Here is a 17,500-nt window from a genome sequence, read left to right on the forward strand (position 1 = left end):
TTTCAGACCTCGATACACACTTGAACATCCTCAGCAACTATCTAAATCTGTCAGTCAGATCCTGAGATCCTGTTAAAGGTCAGATGTTGGCTGAAGGAGAAAATTTGACTTTAACCCTCCTGTTGTCCTCGAGAGAAGGGAGGAAGGGAGGAAGAAAGGGGGAAAGGAGGAAAGGAGGGAGGAAGGAAAGTGGGAAGGAAGGAGGGATGGAAGGAAGGACAGAAGGAAGGGAAAAAGGAAGAAAGGAAGGACAGAAGGAAGGTAAAAAGGGAGGAAGGAACGAATGAAGGAAGGAGGAAAGGAGGGAGGAAGGAAGGACAGAAGGAAGGGAAAAAGGAAGAAAGGAAGGACAGAAGGAAGGTAAAAAGCTAGGAAGGAACGAAGGAAGAAAGGAGGAAGGAAGGAAGGTAAAAAGGGAGGAAAAAAGTAAGGAATGAAGGAAGGAGGAAAGGAGGGAGGAAGGAAGGACAGAAGGAAGGTAAAAAGGGAGGAAGGAAGGACAGAAGGAAGGTAAAAAGGGAGGAAGGAACGAAGGAAGAAAGGAGGGAGGAAGGAAGGTAAAAAGGGAGGAAGGAACGAAGGAAGAAAGGAGGAAGGAAGGAAGGAAGGTAAAAAGGGAGGAAAGAAGGAACAGTTAAAACAGACGGGGTCACTTTGACCCGGGAGGACGACAGGAAGGTTAAACTGAGTTACATTTTCCTCAAGGGAGAAATATCAGTGAATATTAATATTAAATTCAACGATGAGCGGCTAACACACACACACACACACACACACACACACACACACACACACACACACACAAAAAAAAAAAGAGAATTTGACTTTAACTTGTTCTTCTTGAGTGTTAGCGAAGCCTCCAACATCGTAAACGTAGCGTCGTCTCAACAGAAAGGTATGATGTCATCTCTCCCGTCAAACTTTAGGACGTCATAAAGCACAGAGACCAGGAGAGGAGACGACGGGTTTGAGTTCAGCAGCTGAAACAAAGTGAGCTAACTTATATTTATGTATACACGACTTTCTTTAACCCTCCTGTTGTCCTCAGGTCAAGGAAGGACTTGAGGAGGAAAAGAGGAAGGAAGGAAGGAGAGAAGGAAGGGAGGAAGGAAGGAAAGGATTTGTTAGGAAAAGAGGAAGGAAGTAAGGAGAGAAGGAAGGAAAGTAAGGAGGGAGGGAGGAAAGGAGGAAGGAAGGAAGGAAGGAAAGGAGTAAGGATGAAAAGAGGAAGGAATTTAGGAGAGAAGGAAGGGAGGAAGTAAAGGAGAATGGAAGGAAGGAATGAAGGAAAGCAGTAAGGAGGGATGGAGGGAAGGAAGGAAAGGATTAGTGAGGAAAAGAGGAAGGAAGCAAGGAGAGAAGGAAGGAAAGTAAGGAGGGAGGAAGGAAAGGATTAGTGAGGAAAAGAGGAAGGAAGCAAGGTGAGAAGGAAGGAAAGTAAGGAGGGAGGAAGGAAGGATAAAAAGAGGAAGGAATTTAGGAGAGAAGGGAGGGAGGAAGGTAAAGGAGGGTGGAAGGAAGGTAAGGAGGGAGGGAGCGTCATAAACCACACAGACCAGGAGAGGAGACGACGGGTTTGAGTTCAGCAGCTGAAACTATGCAAGCTAACTTTATATTTATGTATACACGACTTTCTTTAACCCTCCTGTTGTACTCCAGGTCAAGGAAGGACTTGAGGAGGAAAAGAGGAAGGAGAGAAGGAATGGAGGAAGAAAGGAGTAAGGAGGGAGGAAAGGAGGGAGGGAGAAAAGGAGGAAGGAAAGAAGGAAAGGATTAGTGAGGAAGGAAGGAAAGAAAGGAGTAAGGAGGGAGGAAAGAAAGGAGGAAGGAGGGAGGGAGGGAGGAAAGGAGGAAGGAAGGAAGGAAAGGAGTAAGGATGAAAAGAGGAAGGAATTTAGGAGAGAAGGAAGGTAGGAAGTAAAGGAGGATGGAAGGAAGGAAGGAAGAAAGAAAGCAAGCAATGAAGGAAGGAAAAGAGGGAAGGAAGGAAAGGATTAGTGAGGAAAAGAGGAAGGATGGAAGGAAGGAAGGAAAGGATTAGTGAGGAAAAGAGGAAGGAAGGAAGTAAGGAGAGAAGGAAGGAAAGGAGTAACACATGTTCACACCACACCGTCTTGTTTGTTTCTGGACGATAGAAAGAGAAGAAATCTATTTTCCACCATTATTTTTACATTGTCTGGTTCTATTTGTTCCTATTTAGCTTTTCTCTCACTGTGGCAGCTGTATCATCCATCATCCATGAACTAGGAAAGGAGGAAGGAGGGAGGGAAGGAGGGAAGGAGGGAGGGAGGGAGGAAATAATCCATCCATCATCCATCAACTAGAGAAATGTCCAAACATAACAAAACCAAAGCATCTACACAAACTCAGAAGATAAACAGTCTTAATGAGTCTCTGACATTAATTAGCATCTTTACTCTCCATCCCACACTTTCAGTTTAACTCGTTCCAGAAACGTAGATCCAGGGTTGCCAGATTCAGTGGAAGGAGGGGAGGAAGAAGGAAGGAAAGAAGGAAAGGAGGGAGGAAGGAAGAAAGGAAAGGAGGGAGGAAGGAAGGACAGAAGGAAGGTAAAAAGGAGGAAAAAGGAGGGAGGGAGGAAGGAAAGCCTTCCTTCCTTCCATCTGTCCTTCCTTCCTCCCTATTTCTCTCTTTCTTTCCGCCCCCCTACCTTCCTCCCTTCCTTCTCTCCTCTGTCCTTCTTTCCTTCCTTCCTCTTTTCCTTTATCCCTTCCTTCTTTCCTTTCCTCCCTTCCTTCTTTCCTTTCCTCCATCTTTTCGCCCTCCCTTCCTTTCCTTCCTCCCTTCCTTCTTCCTTTCCTTCCTCCTTCCTCCTTTCCTTCCTCCTTTCCTTCTTTCCTTTCCTCCGTCCTTTCTTCCTTCCTTCTTTTCCTTTCCTCCCTTCCTTCCTCCTTTCCTTCCTTCTTTCTCCCTTCTTCCCTTCTTCCTGTCCTTCCTTTCCTTCCTCCCTTCCTTCTTTTCCTTCCTCCCTTCCTTCCTCCCTCCTTTCCTTCCTCCCTTCCTTCTTTCCTTTCCTCCCTTCCTCTCTTCCTCCCTCCTTTCCTTTCCTTTCCTTCTTTTCCTTCCTCCCTTCCTTCTTCCTCCCTTCCTCCTTTCCTTTCCACCTTTCCTCCTTTCCTCCCTTCCTTCCTTGACTGGAGGCCAACAGGAGGGTTAATACAACATTAGCTAACAATCTAAACTCTTGGCTGATATCTACGATACATGTTTCATTATAGTAACTGTGGTGTTGACTTTCTCCAACCGGATGTGATTTTGGCAGGTTTTGGTTTTGATTGGCCCACCCTTCCTTCTTTCCTTCCTTCCTTTCCTTTCCTTCCTTCTTCTTTTCCTTTCTCCCTTCCTCCTTTCCTCCCTCCCTTCCTTCCGTCTGTCCTTCCTTCCTCCCTCTTTCTCTTTCTTTCCTCCCCCCTACCTTCCTCTCTTCCTTTCTCCCTTACTTCCTTTACTTCCTGCCTTCCTTCTTTCCTCCCTCCTACCTTCCTTCCTTCTTTCCTTTCCTCCGTCCTTTCTTCCTCCCTTCCTTTCCTTCCTTCCTCCCTTCCTTCCTCCTTTCCTTCCTTCTTCCTCCCTTCTTCCCTTCTTCCTGTCCTTCCTTCTTCCTCCCTTCCTTCCTCCCTCCCTCCTGTCCTTCCTTTCCTTCCTCCCTTCCTTCTTTCCTTTCCTCCGTCCTTTCTTCCTCCCTTCCTTTCCTTCCTTCCTCCCTTCCTTCTTTCCTTTCCTCCCTTCCTCTCTTCCTCCCTCCTTTCCTTCCTTCTTTCCTTTCCTTTCCTTTCCTCCCTTCCTTCCTCCTTTCCTTTCCTCCCTTCCTTCTTCCTCCCTTCCTCTTCTTCTCGTCTTTTCGTCTTCTCGTCTTCTCGTCGTTCCCATTTGGCTCCACCGCTAACACATAAAGGTGATCGTACTTGAACACAGCGTCGGTCACTACCCCCCCCCCTCTCCTCCTCCTCCTCGTCTTCCTCCTGTCTCTGCGAGCTGTCAGAGATCTACTCGGTCTGGACTCCGGCCCGACGCTCTGCTCTGCTGACGTGACTGGACAAATTAGTGTTACTCCGGCTAATATATTCAAACTGCTGCCGAGTGGCTCCAGAAGACATTGAGGAGTATTAGAAATGATAGCCTTGACTGTCAGCGACGCTAACCACTCCTGAAAAGGTGACAGCACATTTGGCTGCTATTTGCTGGAGGAGAGAGAGAAAAAAAATACCTACAAGTTTAACTTTGGGGCATTTTGATCTTTAATTCATACGGGATGTGGAAAATGTGTTTGGTCTATTCACATCTCAAAAGAGTCATTCTGACACGAGAAACATGCCGCGGAGATCATCTCACGCCATCGCGCCTTCAACACTTTGATGATTTTTGTACTTTTTTCAGCGCCAGGCAGCTCATTGACAAACTGTCCTTTCATGAAAAAGCTCGAAGGAGGAGGAACGACTCCCGCACCACTCCCCCCGTCGAGCGCTTACGCACGCAAATGCTGAATATTTGAGGCGACTCCTGGATGTGTTTTATGCAGACAACATCTGACAGGCCTGAAATGAAGCCAGGGCAGATATGAAAGCAGGCACTGTCTGTCAAAACCAGGAAATAATCAACCCCCCCCCCCCACCCCTCCGTCCACCTCAGGGGCCCAGCTGAAAGTCATTAGTCCGAAACAATGTGCTGCTTCTACAGTTAGCCTGAAAAAAAAAGAATAATAATAGCAATAATACTTAGGAGAATTACCATAACGATTTGAGAGGATCTCAATTATCTGGTGTGTCTTGAGTCTGCCTTGTGGAAGATTGCAGCTTGGTCACTGTCAAAGGGTGTGGACTCGCTGTAATGTAGGAATATTTAGAGGAAATTGGTCAGCAGTTATGTTCCAGGCTTGATTATAATAGCCAACGGTTGATTACCCGTCTCTAATCCTATTAAGCTTTTGTGTTTGGAGCGTGGGATGAAGAATATTATGTATGAAAAGAGCGTTCAAAAATCATAAAACTTTGTTCTTGGAGAGTTTGGTTGAACAGCTGAAACACGAAGCAGCCAGAGAACTTCAGCTGTGTTTAATGAAAGCACACATAGAACTGGATCCACATAGAACTGGATCCACATAGAACTGGATCCACATAGAACACAAGACACCGAAGGGGACTGATGCGGTTCTGGAAATCCAAGCAAGCAAAGCAGTTTAAATAATAATTAATCTAATTAACTAAGCATGGCTACACACAAATACATAGAAGAGAAGATCAATATAAAAAGTACTCATATAATGTATTAACCTGCAATATTACAAGCAACAGTATAAAACAGATACTTTACATAAGAACTACGTTAATATTTACACCTGAGCGACCTAAGGACTACAAGGACTGAACATGATGAAGTATTAAGGCTCCATTTCCACCTTAACATGTGATCTGTGTCTGGATATATGTATATATATATATATGTGTGTATATACATATATATATATATATATATATATATATATATATATACTGGATTATATTGACGTCATCTTAACTGCATTACTTACTACGGCCACTAGATGGCATTAATTTTAGATCAATACTGTTTTCTTGCAAGGACGAGCTGGTGACGTCATGTCCTCTTTTCAGGGCTATATGCTTCTTCTGATTGTGTGTTGAGCTCTGAGCCGCCTCCAAAAACTACATTGACAACTGTGACTCTTATAGCTGCATTGGATGTCTTCTGCTCTCCAGCCACAGGGGGGCAGTAATGAATCAATTACAGCTTGCCGCACGCAAACTGTAGTACGATAAACATCACAGAGCTCAGATTTATGCTTTTATCAGAAGTGTTCAACTGGAAACATCTGCAGTGGATGAGACTGATTCAAATGGTGCTACTGTTAGCTGAGATGCTAACCGGCTTCTCCACTGTGTCTGATTGTCCTTTCACAATAAAAGCAACATTTCCCTAGATAGTAAAAGTAGAAAAGTAGCCCATGGATGATTTGAGAGTCTATCCTTCACCTTGAATGCTCCATGTTTGTTGACAGCTCTGCCTACATAATTTCTTCTATATTTAGATTCATTCATAACGAGAACTCTTATTAACACCAGCACTGTGTCTCAAATCATTAACAAAATACTGATACTAGCATTATTGTTCGTGGTACCAAATCATCACAGACTGCTAAATTAACCAAATAAATCTATATGTGACAACAGTATGGTGGCATTTAGTGGAAAAAACAACCGTAGTTACAACTTCCTGTTTGAAAAGTGATCCCTCCCCTTCTGCTACGGAGCCAAGATGGCGTCCATTGAGGGCGAGACGTGTCCGTAGTTTCACACTCAACGTTTAGACTGTTCTGAGTGAAACCATCCAGGTTCTCATAGCGCTGCATGTTTCCATACTTTCAAAATATTAAGTGAGATTTGAGACATAGCGTTGGTGTAAATGCCTGATAAAGTATCCAGATACAGATCACAGGTTAAGAAAACTGAACAATATGAAGCTCTATAGTCAAAACTAATCTAACATGATAGTTAATTGTTGTTGATTTGTTGCACTTGTGCTGTAACGATGTTCGATTTAGTCAAAAACAAATCATTCATTTAAAGGAGGAACCCAGCAGTAAGTCTGAATTCACATGTTATTCCAATGATCCTCACGGTTCTCCCTCAGAGAACCCAGGCTCTAATCTTTGATGTCATCATGATACAAAACCTGGAGGTGGTCGGCCGACGATAAATTACAGTCTGTGTTTGTGGACGCGGAGAGTGCCTCTGTAGAAGTTTAATGTCCCGGTAAAAGCTTTATTTCATTTCAGCGCTGAGCAGAAAAAACGCTCCTGTCTCCATAAAATCGCCCCTGGTGCCTTCAGGCTGTCCACGCTGTTGTTTCAGGATTTATCTCTTGATGACATCGTGAAGGTTTCCTGCTGTGTTGCCGAGGTCTTCAGAGGCTCCATCACAAATCTAGACTTAAACTCAAGTGGAATAACATGTGAATTCGACTTAAAGGTGGAATTTCCTCACAGTATTTGCCAAATGGAGCAAAGAAAAACTCTGCTTTTTTACAGTAAAAATGTCACTTCTATTTCATAGCAATCATCCAGACAGGCATGATGACCTCGGGGAAGCCTTCCTGCTTCTCCACCGCCAGGACCTCCAGGCCCGCCTTGGCGATGATGTGCCTCATGATGTCCAGGTGGCGGCTGATGCTGCTGTCGATGGCGTCCAGCTTGCAGCCCTGCCGCGCCATATTGTCCTTTATGATGATGACGCCGTTTGGACGCAGGCTCCTCTTACAGCGCACCAGGAACTCCATCAGGTCCTTGTCCGTCAGGTGGCCTGAAGAGAAAGAGACAGAGAAGGAAGGAAAAGGACGTAAAATATAAATCCAAACTGACATAATGTGTAGAGTCTCTGTGGGGAACTTTGCTTGACTTGATATAGAAGCAGGTTATACTACAGTTTGTCCTGCTGCAGAATGATGGTCAACGCTTTTTAGTTCAGTTATTCTGCATCTGCCATCTGAGCTAAGTGAGCCAGACGTTCCTCTACCTGCTCACTTTCTCCAGCTCATCCTGGAGGATCTTGCAGAGGGTTTTTCTATCAGCTGATCATGTCCATTGAAGTGGTAGAAAGCTATGAGTATCTAGGGGTAAACAAGCTGGACGGCTGCAGAGCGGCTCCTCTTCTTCCTCTGCAGACTGAGATTATTTGATGCATGTGTAACAGAGTTTTAGTTGATTCCACTTGCCTCCAATCACATTTTAGTTTGTACCTGTATTATGAATTCCCATTGGTTGGCAGGCCTCTCCTCAGTCCATATATTCTGGCTGTGACATCGGCACAGTGCAGGTATGAGAGGACTGAGCCCATGAGCTGTGCCTACATGACTGACCAGTGGATTTTCATGCTGTATTCAGTATTCGGGCAATAAACGGTCAGAAGTGGAAGAGTGTCGGTCCATACTTCACACAACACAAGGCAGACTGAAGGAGCCTGAACAACAGTTACATATGCAATGAAATGCTGCATATGTTTTACCAGTCAGTGGTGGCTACTGTCCTGTTCTTCGCTTGTGATGAAGGCAGACTCGGTGCTTATAGAGACACTGAGTCTGGGCTACAGGTGCAAAGGTTCAGGCCATTATGAAGAACCCCAAACACTCTCTGTACAACATCTACAAAGCTCAGCAGATCAATGCTGGCAGCTTGAGGCTCGTCTCACTGAGCTGTGAGACAGCTGTTCAGGAAGTCTTTGTACCTGCAGCCATCAGACTTTACGATAACATCATAAGATACTGACATCTATCTATCTATCGATCTATCTATCTATCTATCTCCCTTCTTCCCTTTCTACCTAACTTCCTTCCTTCCTTCTATCCTTCCTTCCTTCATACTTTCCTATCTACCTTCCTTCATACCTTCCTTCATATCTATCTATCTATCTATCTATCTATCTATCTATCTATCTTCTTTCCTTCATACCTTCTTTCCTTCATACCTTCTTTCCTTCATACCTTCTTTCCTTCATACCTTCTTTCCTTCATACCTTCTTTCCTTCATACCTTCTTTCCTTCATACCTTCCTATCTTCCTATCTATCTATCTATCTATCAATCAATCTGGTGCATAAGATGATATTATAACCTATAAATGCATAATTCTCAAATGCTGCCATTATGGATTTTAATGAGCCAGTGACATTAGCACATTGTGGGACTATTTGGGAACATCAGAACTAAAACTACCCATCTAAAACAGTTACGGCTAATGCAGTAACAGAGAGTAAATGAATGGAGATAAAACAGACTGCTTTGAGTCAAACAGTCAGAGAGTTAAGAAGGAGAAGAAGAAAGTCTGCTCCATCACAGACCAAAAGAAAGACATTTTAACATCACTTTGACTTGTCTGCTAAAAGTTAAGCTGAGGGCAGTTTGGTGGATTAAGTTTCATGTAACATCTGCAGGATGTGTGCAAGAACACATGCAAGAACTTCCTGTCACTGAGTGTTTGAAGACTTTACTATCTTTCTAAAAAGAGATGAAAGTAGTTTTATCACCTCATTGCATATTTAAGAAAGTCAAGTCTACAACCATTAGAACTGCTACCAGCTAACTAATAATACAAGTATTTGGATTCAAGATAACTTTATTGTCCATGTAGACGCACACAGCAGGGTTGAAATGTAGCTTCTGTGGATCTAATGGGGCTAAAATTTAACATTTATATATTGCAGCAGTGTAAATAATGCAGATAAAATAAAGTTCAAAGAGTGAATGGAGGAGTGGATGTGTGTATTAAAGGTAGTTAACCCTCCTGTTGTCCTCAAGTCAAGGAAGAAAGGGAGGGAGGAGGGAAGGAAAGGAGGGAGGAAGGAAGGTAGGCGGGAGGGAGGACAGAAAGAAGGAAGGAGGGAGGAGAAAAGAAGGAGGGAAGGAAGGAAGGGGGGAATTCGGAGCCACTCAAGTTAGCCGTAGCGAGTAACGCACTTCCTGTCATTTTCACAAAATAAAACACCCATTACCTTTTATTATTAAGAAAACCATAACGATAGAATTGGTGCTTTTATTTTGAAAACAGGAAGCGAACATACCCTCGCTGAAGCTAACTTGAAACCACCAACGTTTGTATTTTGGGTTTTTGTCAGAAGTTGCGTTGCCTCTTGGGTGATGTGAGTGTGAGTAGTAGCGTTGCATCTTGGGTAATGTGAGTGTGAGTAGTAGCGTTGCATCTTGGGTAATGTGAGTGTGAGTAGTAGCGTTGCATCTTGGGTAATGTGAGTGTGAGTAGTAGCGTTGCATCTTGGGTAATGTGAGTGTGAGTAGTCAGCTCTTGATGCATACTCTGCATTTCTGGAGAATCTAGTAAACCATCCAGGAACTTCTCACATACTCTAAATCACTACGCAGTTAAACCAGGCGGGGAGTTCCTGTCCTCTGAAAAGAAGCCAATGCGGAAGTAACTTAGAGCTGCATTCTATCAAAAGGCCACCAGGGGGCGACCGTCTCTATACAAGTCAATGGAGAATTCACCAACTTCTCACTTGATTTCTAACCTCAGTAAACGTTTTCAAAATGTGTTTATGGTCTCAATCACTAGTTTACAGCCTTCTTCAATGCAGTCTGATGTTCATTTGTGAAATGTTAGCCTCCCTGATTTTATATTTGACGATAAAGCAGGCTACGTGGCTACGTTGTGATTGACAGGTTGATTGACCAATATCCTCGAGATCCAGCCCTTGCAACCAATCGCAGCCTCCCCACTCCGCCGTTGGTCCCGCCCATATTTCCGTCCATGGCTCCGCCTCATGCCCATATAAGTAGAATCCGTGTTCTTTTTTTCCCAGCATGCACCTGAGATTTTCAAGATGGCGCTGCCTAGATTCGATACTATTGGCTTCCGAGCAGCAGTCCACAAACCAATGGGTGACGTCACGGATGTTACGTCCATTTCTTATATACAGTCTATGAGTTAAACACACTACATACTTCACATGACGTCAGAGTTAGTACGAGTAGTAAGATAGGATGAGGTTTAGAACAGACCCTTAGACACCTCTCGTACTTACAGGCCACCCATTGCATCCAGATGACATCATACTTGTTCTGCGGCGGCGTTAGCTCCTGCAGGTTGTAGCAGTAGTACGTCTCGATGCGGTCAGCGTCGTCGCCCAGGTATTCCTCGTGCGCGTGGAGCAGGAAGTGCTCCATCATGTCGGCCATCTCCATCTTCTCAAACACGGGCAGCAGGACGCCTTTGCTCACGCGGCCGATCCCGCAGCCGCAGTCCAGAGCGCACTGTGTGCCGGCCTTACCCGGACCCTGAAGAGGAACAGAAACACGACCACATGTTGCGTAAATAAAAAAACTAAACATCTCTTAAAGGTTGAGTCTGCAGGATGAAGTTAAATACTGTAAATGGAAGATAATTATAGAGGTGAGTTTAAGGATGGAAGGAAGGAAGGAAGTATGGAAGGAGGAGGGAGTAAAGAAAGAAGGAAGGAATGAGGAAGGAAGGAAGGAAAGGAGGGATGGAGGAAAAAAGGAAGGAAGTAGAGGAGGAAGGAAAGGAGAAAGGAAGGGAGTAAGGAGGGAGGAAAAGAGGAAGGATGTAAGTAGAGGAGGAAGGGAGGAAAGAAGTATGGAAGGAGGAGGGAGCAAAGAAAGAAGGAAGGACAGAAGGAAGGAAGGGAAGTAAGGAAAGGAGGGAGGGAGGAAGGAAAGAATGAGGAAGGAAGGAAGTGGGGAAAGAAGTATGGAAGGAGGAGGGAGCAAAGAAAGAAGGAAGGAGGGGAGGAAGGAAGGAAGGGAAGGAGTGAGGAGGGAGGAAAATAGGAAGGAAGTAAGGAATGAGGAAGGAAGGAAGGAAGGGAGTAAGGAGGGAGGATAAGAGGAAGGAAGGGAGTAGAGGAGGAAGAAGGAAATGAGGAAAGAAGAATATATATATATATAGAAGGAGGAGAGAGCAAAGAAAGAAAGAAGGAGGGGGAAGAACGAAGGAAAAATTAAAGAAAGAGGGAAGAAGGAAGGAAAGAAGGAACAGTCAAAAGAGGCGGGGGGGGGGGGGGGGGGGGTGAATGTGACCTGAGAGGACGACAGGAGGGTTAAAAAACATGTCAGAAAGAAAAGTGCATTTAAATGTCAGGTTCCTTGCTGCATGTTATTATCATATCTATACTTTATTTTCTGTGTTGCCAGATGTTGAGATTCGGCTCCTCAAAAGCACCGACGGCACAAACAAGCGGCCCTCAGTTCCTCGGGGGGGGGGGGGGGGGGGTTGGGGGTTAGGGGGGGTTAGGGGGGGTTGGGGGGGGGGGGCAACCGAACCGTGAACTTTACCACGGAGGGGAAACAAGGAGTCACCTCACTTGAATCATGCTGGTTTTTCTTCCTTTTCATTTGGTATTCTGACCTCACTTCAACCCCTCCCACACCAGGGGCCCCCAGTGTGTGATTGTATGAAGGATGGGGCCCCGGGGAGACCCTCGCTTGTTACTGGAGGCTTCCTGGTTTCACTGAATTACTGCCATATTGCTCTGAGAGTGTGTAGCTCAGTTTAATCTGGATGTAGTCTAAATCTTTTTTTTTTTTTTTTTTTTTCTGCAGCGCTTACTTTTAATGGAGATGTCAGGTTTTAGCAGGAGGAGGGTTTTTGTGGGAGGGGTTGGGGGGCGGAGGGTGATTAAGTGTAGCAGAGCACACGACTGTAGAAGATTTATTTTAGTTTATTTTTTAGCTTTTAAGTGAGTTTTAGGCAGTAACTACTTAGGAAGGAAGGAAGGAATGAAGGAAAAAGGGAGGAAGGACAGATGGAAGGAAGGGAGGGAGGAAGGAAGGAAAGAAAGAAGGAAGGAAGGAAGGACAGATGGAAGGAAGGACAGATGGAATGAAGGAAGGAAGGACAAAAGTATGGAAAGACAGATGGAAGGGAGGGAGGAAGGAAGGAAAGAAAGAAAGAAGGAAGGAATGAAGGAAGGAATGAAGGAAGGAAAGAAAGAAGGGAGGAAGGACAGAAAGCAGGAAGGAAGGACAGATAGAAGGAAGGAAGGACAGATAGAAGGAAGGAAGGACAGAAAGAAGGAAGGAAGGACAGATGGAAGGAAGGAAGGACAGAAAGAAGGAAGGAAGGACAGATGGAAGGAAGGAGCTCAGTTTAATCTGGATGTAGTCTTTTTTTCGTCTTACTTTTAATGGAGATGTCAGGTTTTAGCAGGAGGAGGGTTTTTGTGGGAGGGGTTGGGGGGCGGGGGGTGATTAAGTGTAGCAGAGCACACGACTGTAGAAGATTTATTTTAGGTTATTTTTTTAGCAGTTAATGCTAAAAGGAGGAAGGAAGGAAGGAAAGATGGACAGATGGAAGGAAGGACAGATGGAAGGAAGGAAGGAATGAAGGAAGGAAGGACAAAAGTATGGAAAGACAGATGGAAGGGAGGGAGGAAGGAAGGAAAGAAAGAAAGAAGGAAGAAATGAAGGAAGGAAAGAAAGAAGGGAGGAAGGACAGAAAGAAGGAAGGATGGAAGGAAGGACAGAAGGAAGGAAAGACAGATGGAGGGAAGGAAGAAAGGAAGGACAGTAGGAAGAAAGGACAGAAGGGAGGAAGGACAGATGGGAGGAAGGACAGATGGAAGGAAGGAAGGACAGAAGGAAGGAAGGAAGGACAGATGGAAGGAAGGAAGGCAGGACAGAAAGAAGGAAAGCAGGAAGGAAGGACAGATGGAAGGAAGGACAGATGGAAGGAAGGAAGGACAGAAAGAAGGAAGGAAGGACAGATGGAAGGAAGGAAGGAAGGACAGAAAGAAGGAAGGAAGGACAGATGGAAGGAAGGAGCTCAGTTTAATCTGGATGTAGTCTTTTTTTCGTCTTACTTTTAATGGAGATGTCAGGTTTTAGCAGGAGGAGGGTTTTTGTGGGAGGGGTTGGGGGGCGGGGGGTGATTAAGTGTAGCAGAGCACACGACTGTAGAAGATTTATTTTAGTTTATTTTTTAGCAGTTAATGCTAAAAGGAGGAAGGAAGGAAGGAAGGATGGACAGATGGAAGGATGGAATGACAGATGGAAGGAAAAAAGGGAGGAAGGAAGGACAGATGGGAGGAAGGAAGGACAGATGGAAGGAAGGAAGGACAGATGGATGGAAGGAAGGAAGGACAGAAAGAAGGAAGGATGGAAGGAAGGACAGAAGGAAGGAAAGACAGATGGAGGGAAGGAAGAAAGGAAGGACAGATGGAAGGACAGAAGGAAGGAAGGAAGGACAGATGGAAGGAAGGAAGGCAGGACAGAAAGAAGGAAAGCAGGAAGGAAGGACAGATGGACGGAAGGAAGGACAGATGGATGGAAGGAAGGACAGAAAGAAGGAAGGAAGGACAGATGGAAGGAAGGAAGGACAGATGGAAGGAAGGAGCTCAGTTTAATCTGGATGTCGTCTTTTTTTCGTCTTACTTTTAATGGAGATGTCAGGTTTTAGCAGGAGGAGGGTTTTTGTGGGAGGGGTTGAGGGGCGGGGGGTGATTAAGTGTAGCAGAGCACACGACTGTAGAAGATTTATTTTAGTTTATTTTTTAGCTTTTAAGTGAGATATTTAAAGTGAAGAGTGTTTTGGGTAGTAACTAAGGAAGGACGGAAAGAAGGAAAGGAGTAAGCAGGGAGGAAAAGAGTAAGGAAGGAAGGAAGGGAGTAAGGAGGAAGGAAGGAAGGAAGTGAGGAAAGAAGTATGGAAGAAGGAGGGAGCAAAGAAAGAAGGAAGGAAGGAAGAAGGAGGAAAGAAGGAAGGAGGCAGGGAGGAAAGGAGGAAGGAAGGAATGAGGAAGGAAGGGAGTAAGGCCAGAAGAAAAGAGGAAGGAAGGAAGTGAGGAAAAAAGTATGGAAGGAGGAGGGAGCAAAGAAAGAAGGAAGGAAATATGGAAAGAAGGAAGGAAAGGAAGGAAGGACAGATGAAAGGTAGGAAGGACAGATGAAAGGAAGGAAGGAATGAGGAAGGAAGGAAGTGAGGAGGAAAAAAGGAAGGGAGGAAGGAAGCAAAGGAAGCAAAGGAGGGAGGGAGGAAGGAAGGAAGGAATGAGGAAGTGAGGAAAGAAGTATGGAAGAAGGAGGGAGGGAGGGAAGGAGGAAGGGAGGAAAGGAGGAAGGAAGGGAGGACATTGTCCTGTTTCAACTCAGCAGTGTCGGCGAGCTCAAACTCAGCTGTGTAGAAATAGTTTCCTAGTTTGGTTTGAAAGAATTTAACCGACCTTGACCTTTGACCTCCGACCCTCGACCCCTCCCACACATTTAGGAGGAACAGACAGCCAGGTTTCATGTTCACCTCAGGCCTTTAAAAACCATAGTAACTCTTTTATTTTGAAAAGATGACACCAGTTATGCTAGAAGATGAAATACTGACAGTTTTACTTTGAAAAGTTGATATCAATTTATGCTAGAAGATTAAATACTGTCAGTTTTATTTTGAAAAGATGACACCCAGTTATGCTAGAAGATTAAATATTGACAGTTTTATTTTGAAAAGATGACACCCAGTTATGCTAGAAGATTAAATACTGAGTTTTATTTTGAAAAGTTGATACCAACTTATGCTAGATGAAATATTGACAGTTTTATTTTGAAAAGATGACACCAACTCATGCTAGAAGATGAAATATTGACAGTTTTATTTTGAAAAGTTGATACCAATTTATGGTAGAAGATTAAATACTAACAGTTTTATTTTGAAAAGATGACACCAACTTATGCTAGAAGATGAAATGTTGAGTTTTATTTTGAAAAGATGACACCAACTTATGCTAGAAGATGAAATACTGACAGTCTTATTTTGAAAAGTTGATATCAATTTATGCTAGAAGATTAAATACAGAGTTTTATTTTGAAAAGATCACACCAGGTATGCTATAAGATGAAATATTGACAGTTTTATTTTGAAAAGATGACACCCAGTTATGCTAGAAGATGAAATATTGACAGTTTTATTTTGAAAAAATGGTACCAACTTATGCTAGAAGATTAAATACTGACAGTTTTATTTTGAAAAGTTGATACCAGGTATACTATAAGATGAAATATTGACAGTTTTATTTTGAAAAGTTGATACCAACTCATGCTAGAAGATTAAATACTGACGGTTTTATTTTGAAAAGATGACACCAACTTATGAAAGAAGATTAAATACTAACAGTTTTATTTTGAAAAGTTGATACCAACTTATGCTAGAAGATGAAATATTGACAGTTTTATTTTGAAAAGTTGATATCAATTTATGCTAGAAGATTAAATACTGACAGTTTTATTTTGAAAAGATCACACCAGGTATGCTATAAGATGACATATTGACAGTTTTATTTTGAAAAAATGGTACCAACTTATGCTAGAAGATTAAATACTGACAGTTTTATTTTGAAAAGTTGATACCAGGTATACTATAAGATGAAATACTGAGAGTTTTATTTTGAAAAGATCACACCAGGTATGCTATAAGATGAAATATTGACAGTTTTATTTTGAAAAGATGACACCCAGTTATGCTAGAAGATGAAATATTGACTGTTTTATTTTGAAAAGATGACACCAACTTATGCTAGAAGATGAAATACTGACAGTTTTATTTTGAAAAGTTGATATCAATTTATGCTAGAAGATTAAATACTGAGAGTTTTATTTTGAAAAGATCACACCAGGTATGCTATAAGATGAAATATTGACAGTTTTATTTTGAAAAGATGATACTAACTTATGCTAGAAGATGAAATATTGACAGTTTTATTTTGAAAAGATCACACCAGGTATGCTATAAGATGAAATATTGAGTTTTATTTTGAAAAGATGACACCAACTTATGCTAGAAGATGAAATACTGAGTTTTATTTTGAAAAGTTGATACCAACTTATGCTAGATGAAATATTGACAGTTTTATTTTGAAAAGATGACACCAGTTATGCTAGATGACATATTGACAGTTTTATTTTGAAAACATGACACCAACTTATGCTAGAAGATGAAATACTGATTTTTATTTTGAAAAGATGACACCAACTTATGCTAGAAGATGAAATACTGAGTTTTATTTTGAAAAGATGACACCAACTTATGATAGAAGATGAAATATTGACAATTTTATTTTGAAAAGATGACTAACTTATGGAAGCAGATGAAATATTGACATTTAAGTTATATTAAAATAGTTTTTCTGTACGGACAAACAGCAGCTTTGTGTTTTAAAGCCTTAAATGTTCTTTTGGATATTTAAGCAGAGAGAAAAACACCCAAGTTTTTAGTACGATTGTGAAAACATGACAATAAATGAGAGAAATAAACGTTGTAATCTGAGATCTGAGCTGTAAAAAAATAAATGTCTGTAAACTACAACTATTTAGTCAATATATTAATTCATCTTTTAGAAGATTTCAAGCATAATGTGGTTCCAGCTGTTTAAGAAGTGAGAATTTACTGCATATCACATTCATTGGAATATATTTGGGTTTTGAACTGTTATTTTGGGCTTTGGGGATTTTATTCTGGACACTTTTACTATTTTCTGACATTTCTATTGGCTTAAAGAATCCTGAATAATGAGTTTTATTTGACTCTTTATGTGTTTTCTTACTTTTTATCCCGTGACACACTTTGTTGACTCTGTGTTTTATAGCGTGCTATATAAATAAAGACATTATTATCATAATTGTAACTCTATACTAAAGTGCAGCCGCTGCCACACAGTAGATATTAAACTTTTACTGTACATATTCAGAATATTGGGTCAGAGCAGCAGCAGCGAGCGTCGAGCCACAAATACAAATACGTGCTGAGATAAATCTGGACTGGCTGTGTTTACATTAGCAGCATCAGTAGTTTCTTTAAACCATCTGATCATAGCCGGTTATTATTAAACCATCCTTTAAATAACTCGGTCTCTGGGCCAAACCCACTCCCCTGAATTAGCACTGGGACACTGTCAAGCATCTAAAAACAAGCGTCTGTAATCCACACTGACTGACATGAGCCGTGTAAGTATGAAGATGTAGGT

General features: G+C 42.6%; 1 protein-coding gene across 1 annotated transcript in view; it reads right to left on the minus strand.

Annotated features, from left to right (window-relative positions):
- Positions 1-7,077: 7,077 nt before the first annotated feature.
- Positions 7,078-17,500, minus strand: part of ntmt2 (N-terminal Xaa-Pro-Lys N-methyltransferase) — a 23,191-nt gene continuing 12,768 nt past the window's right edge. Inside the window, exons 3-4 of the mRNA XM_053322706.1 lie at positions 10,562-10,814; positions 7,078-7,334 (exon numbers count right to left, since the gene is read on the minus strand). Coding sequence (XP_053178681.1) covers positions 7,078-7,334; positions 10,562-10,814 — 510 coding nt within the window. The remainder of the gene's footprint in view (positions 7,335-10,561; positions 10,815-17,500) is intronic.

Source organism: Scomber japonicus, chromosome 7 (assembly GCF_027409825.1).
Source record: "Scomber japonicus isolate fScoJap1 chromosome 7, fScoJap1.pri, whole genome shotgun sequence".
NCBI lineage: Eukaryota > Metazoa > Chordata > Actinopteri > Scombriformes > Scombridae > Scomber > Scomber japonicus.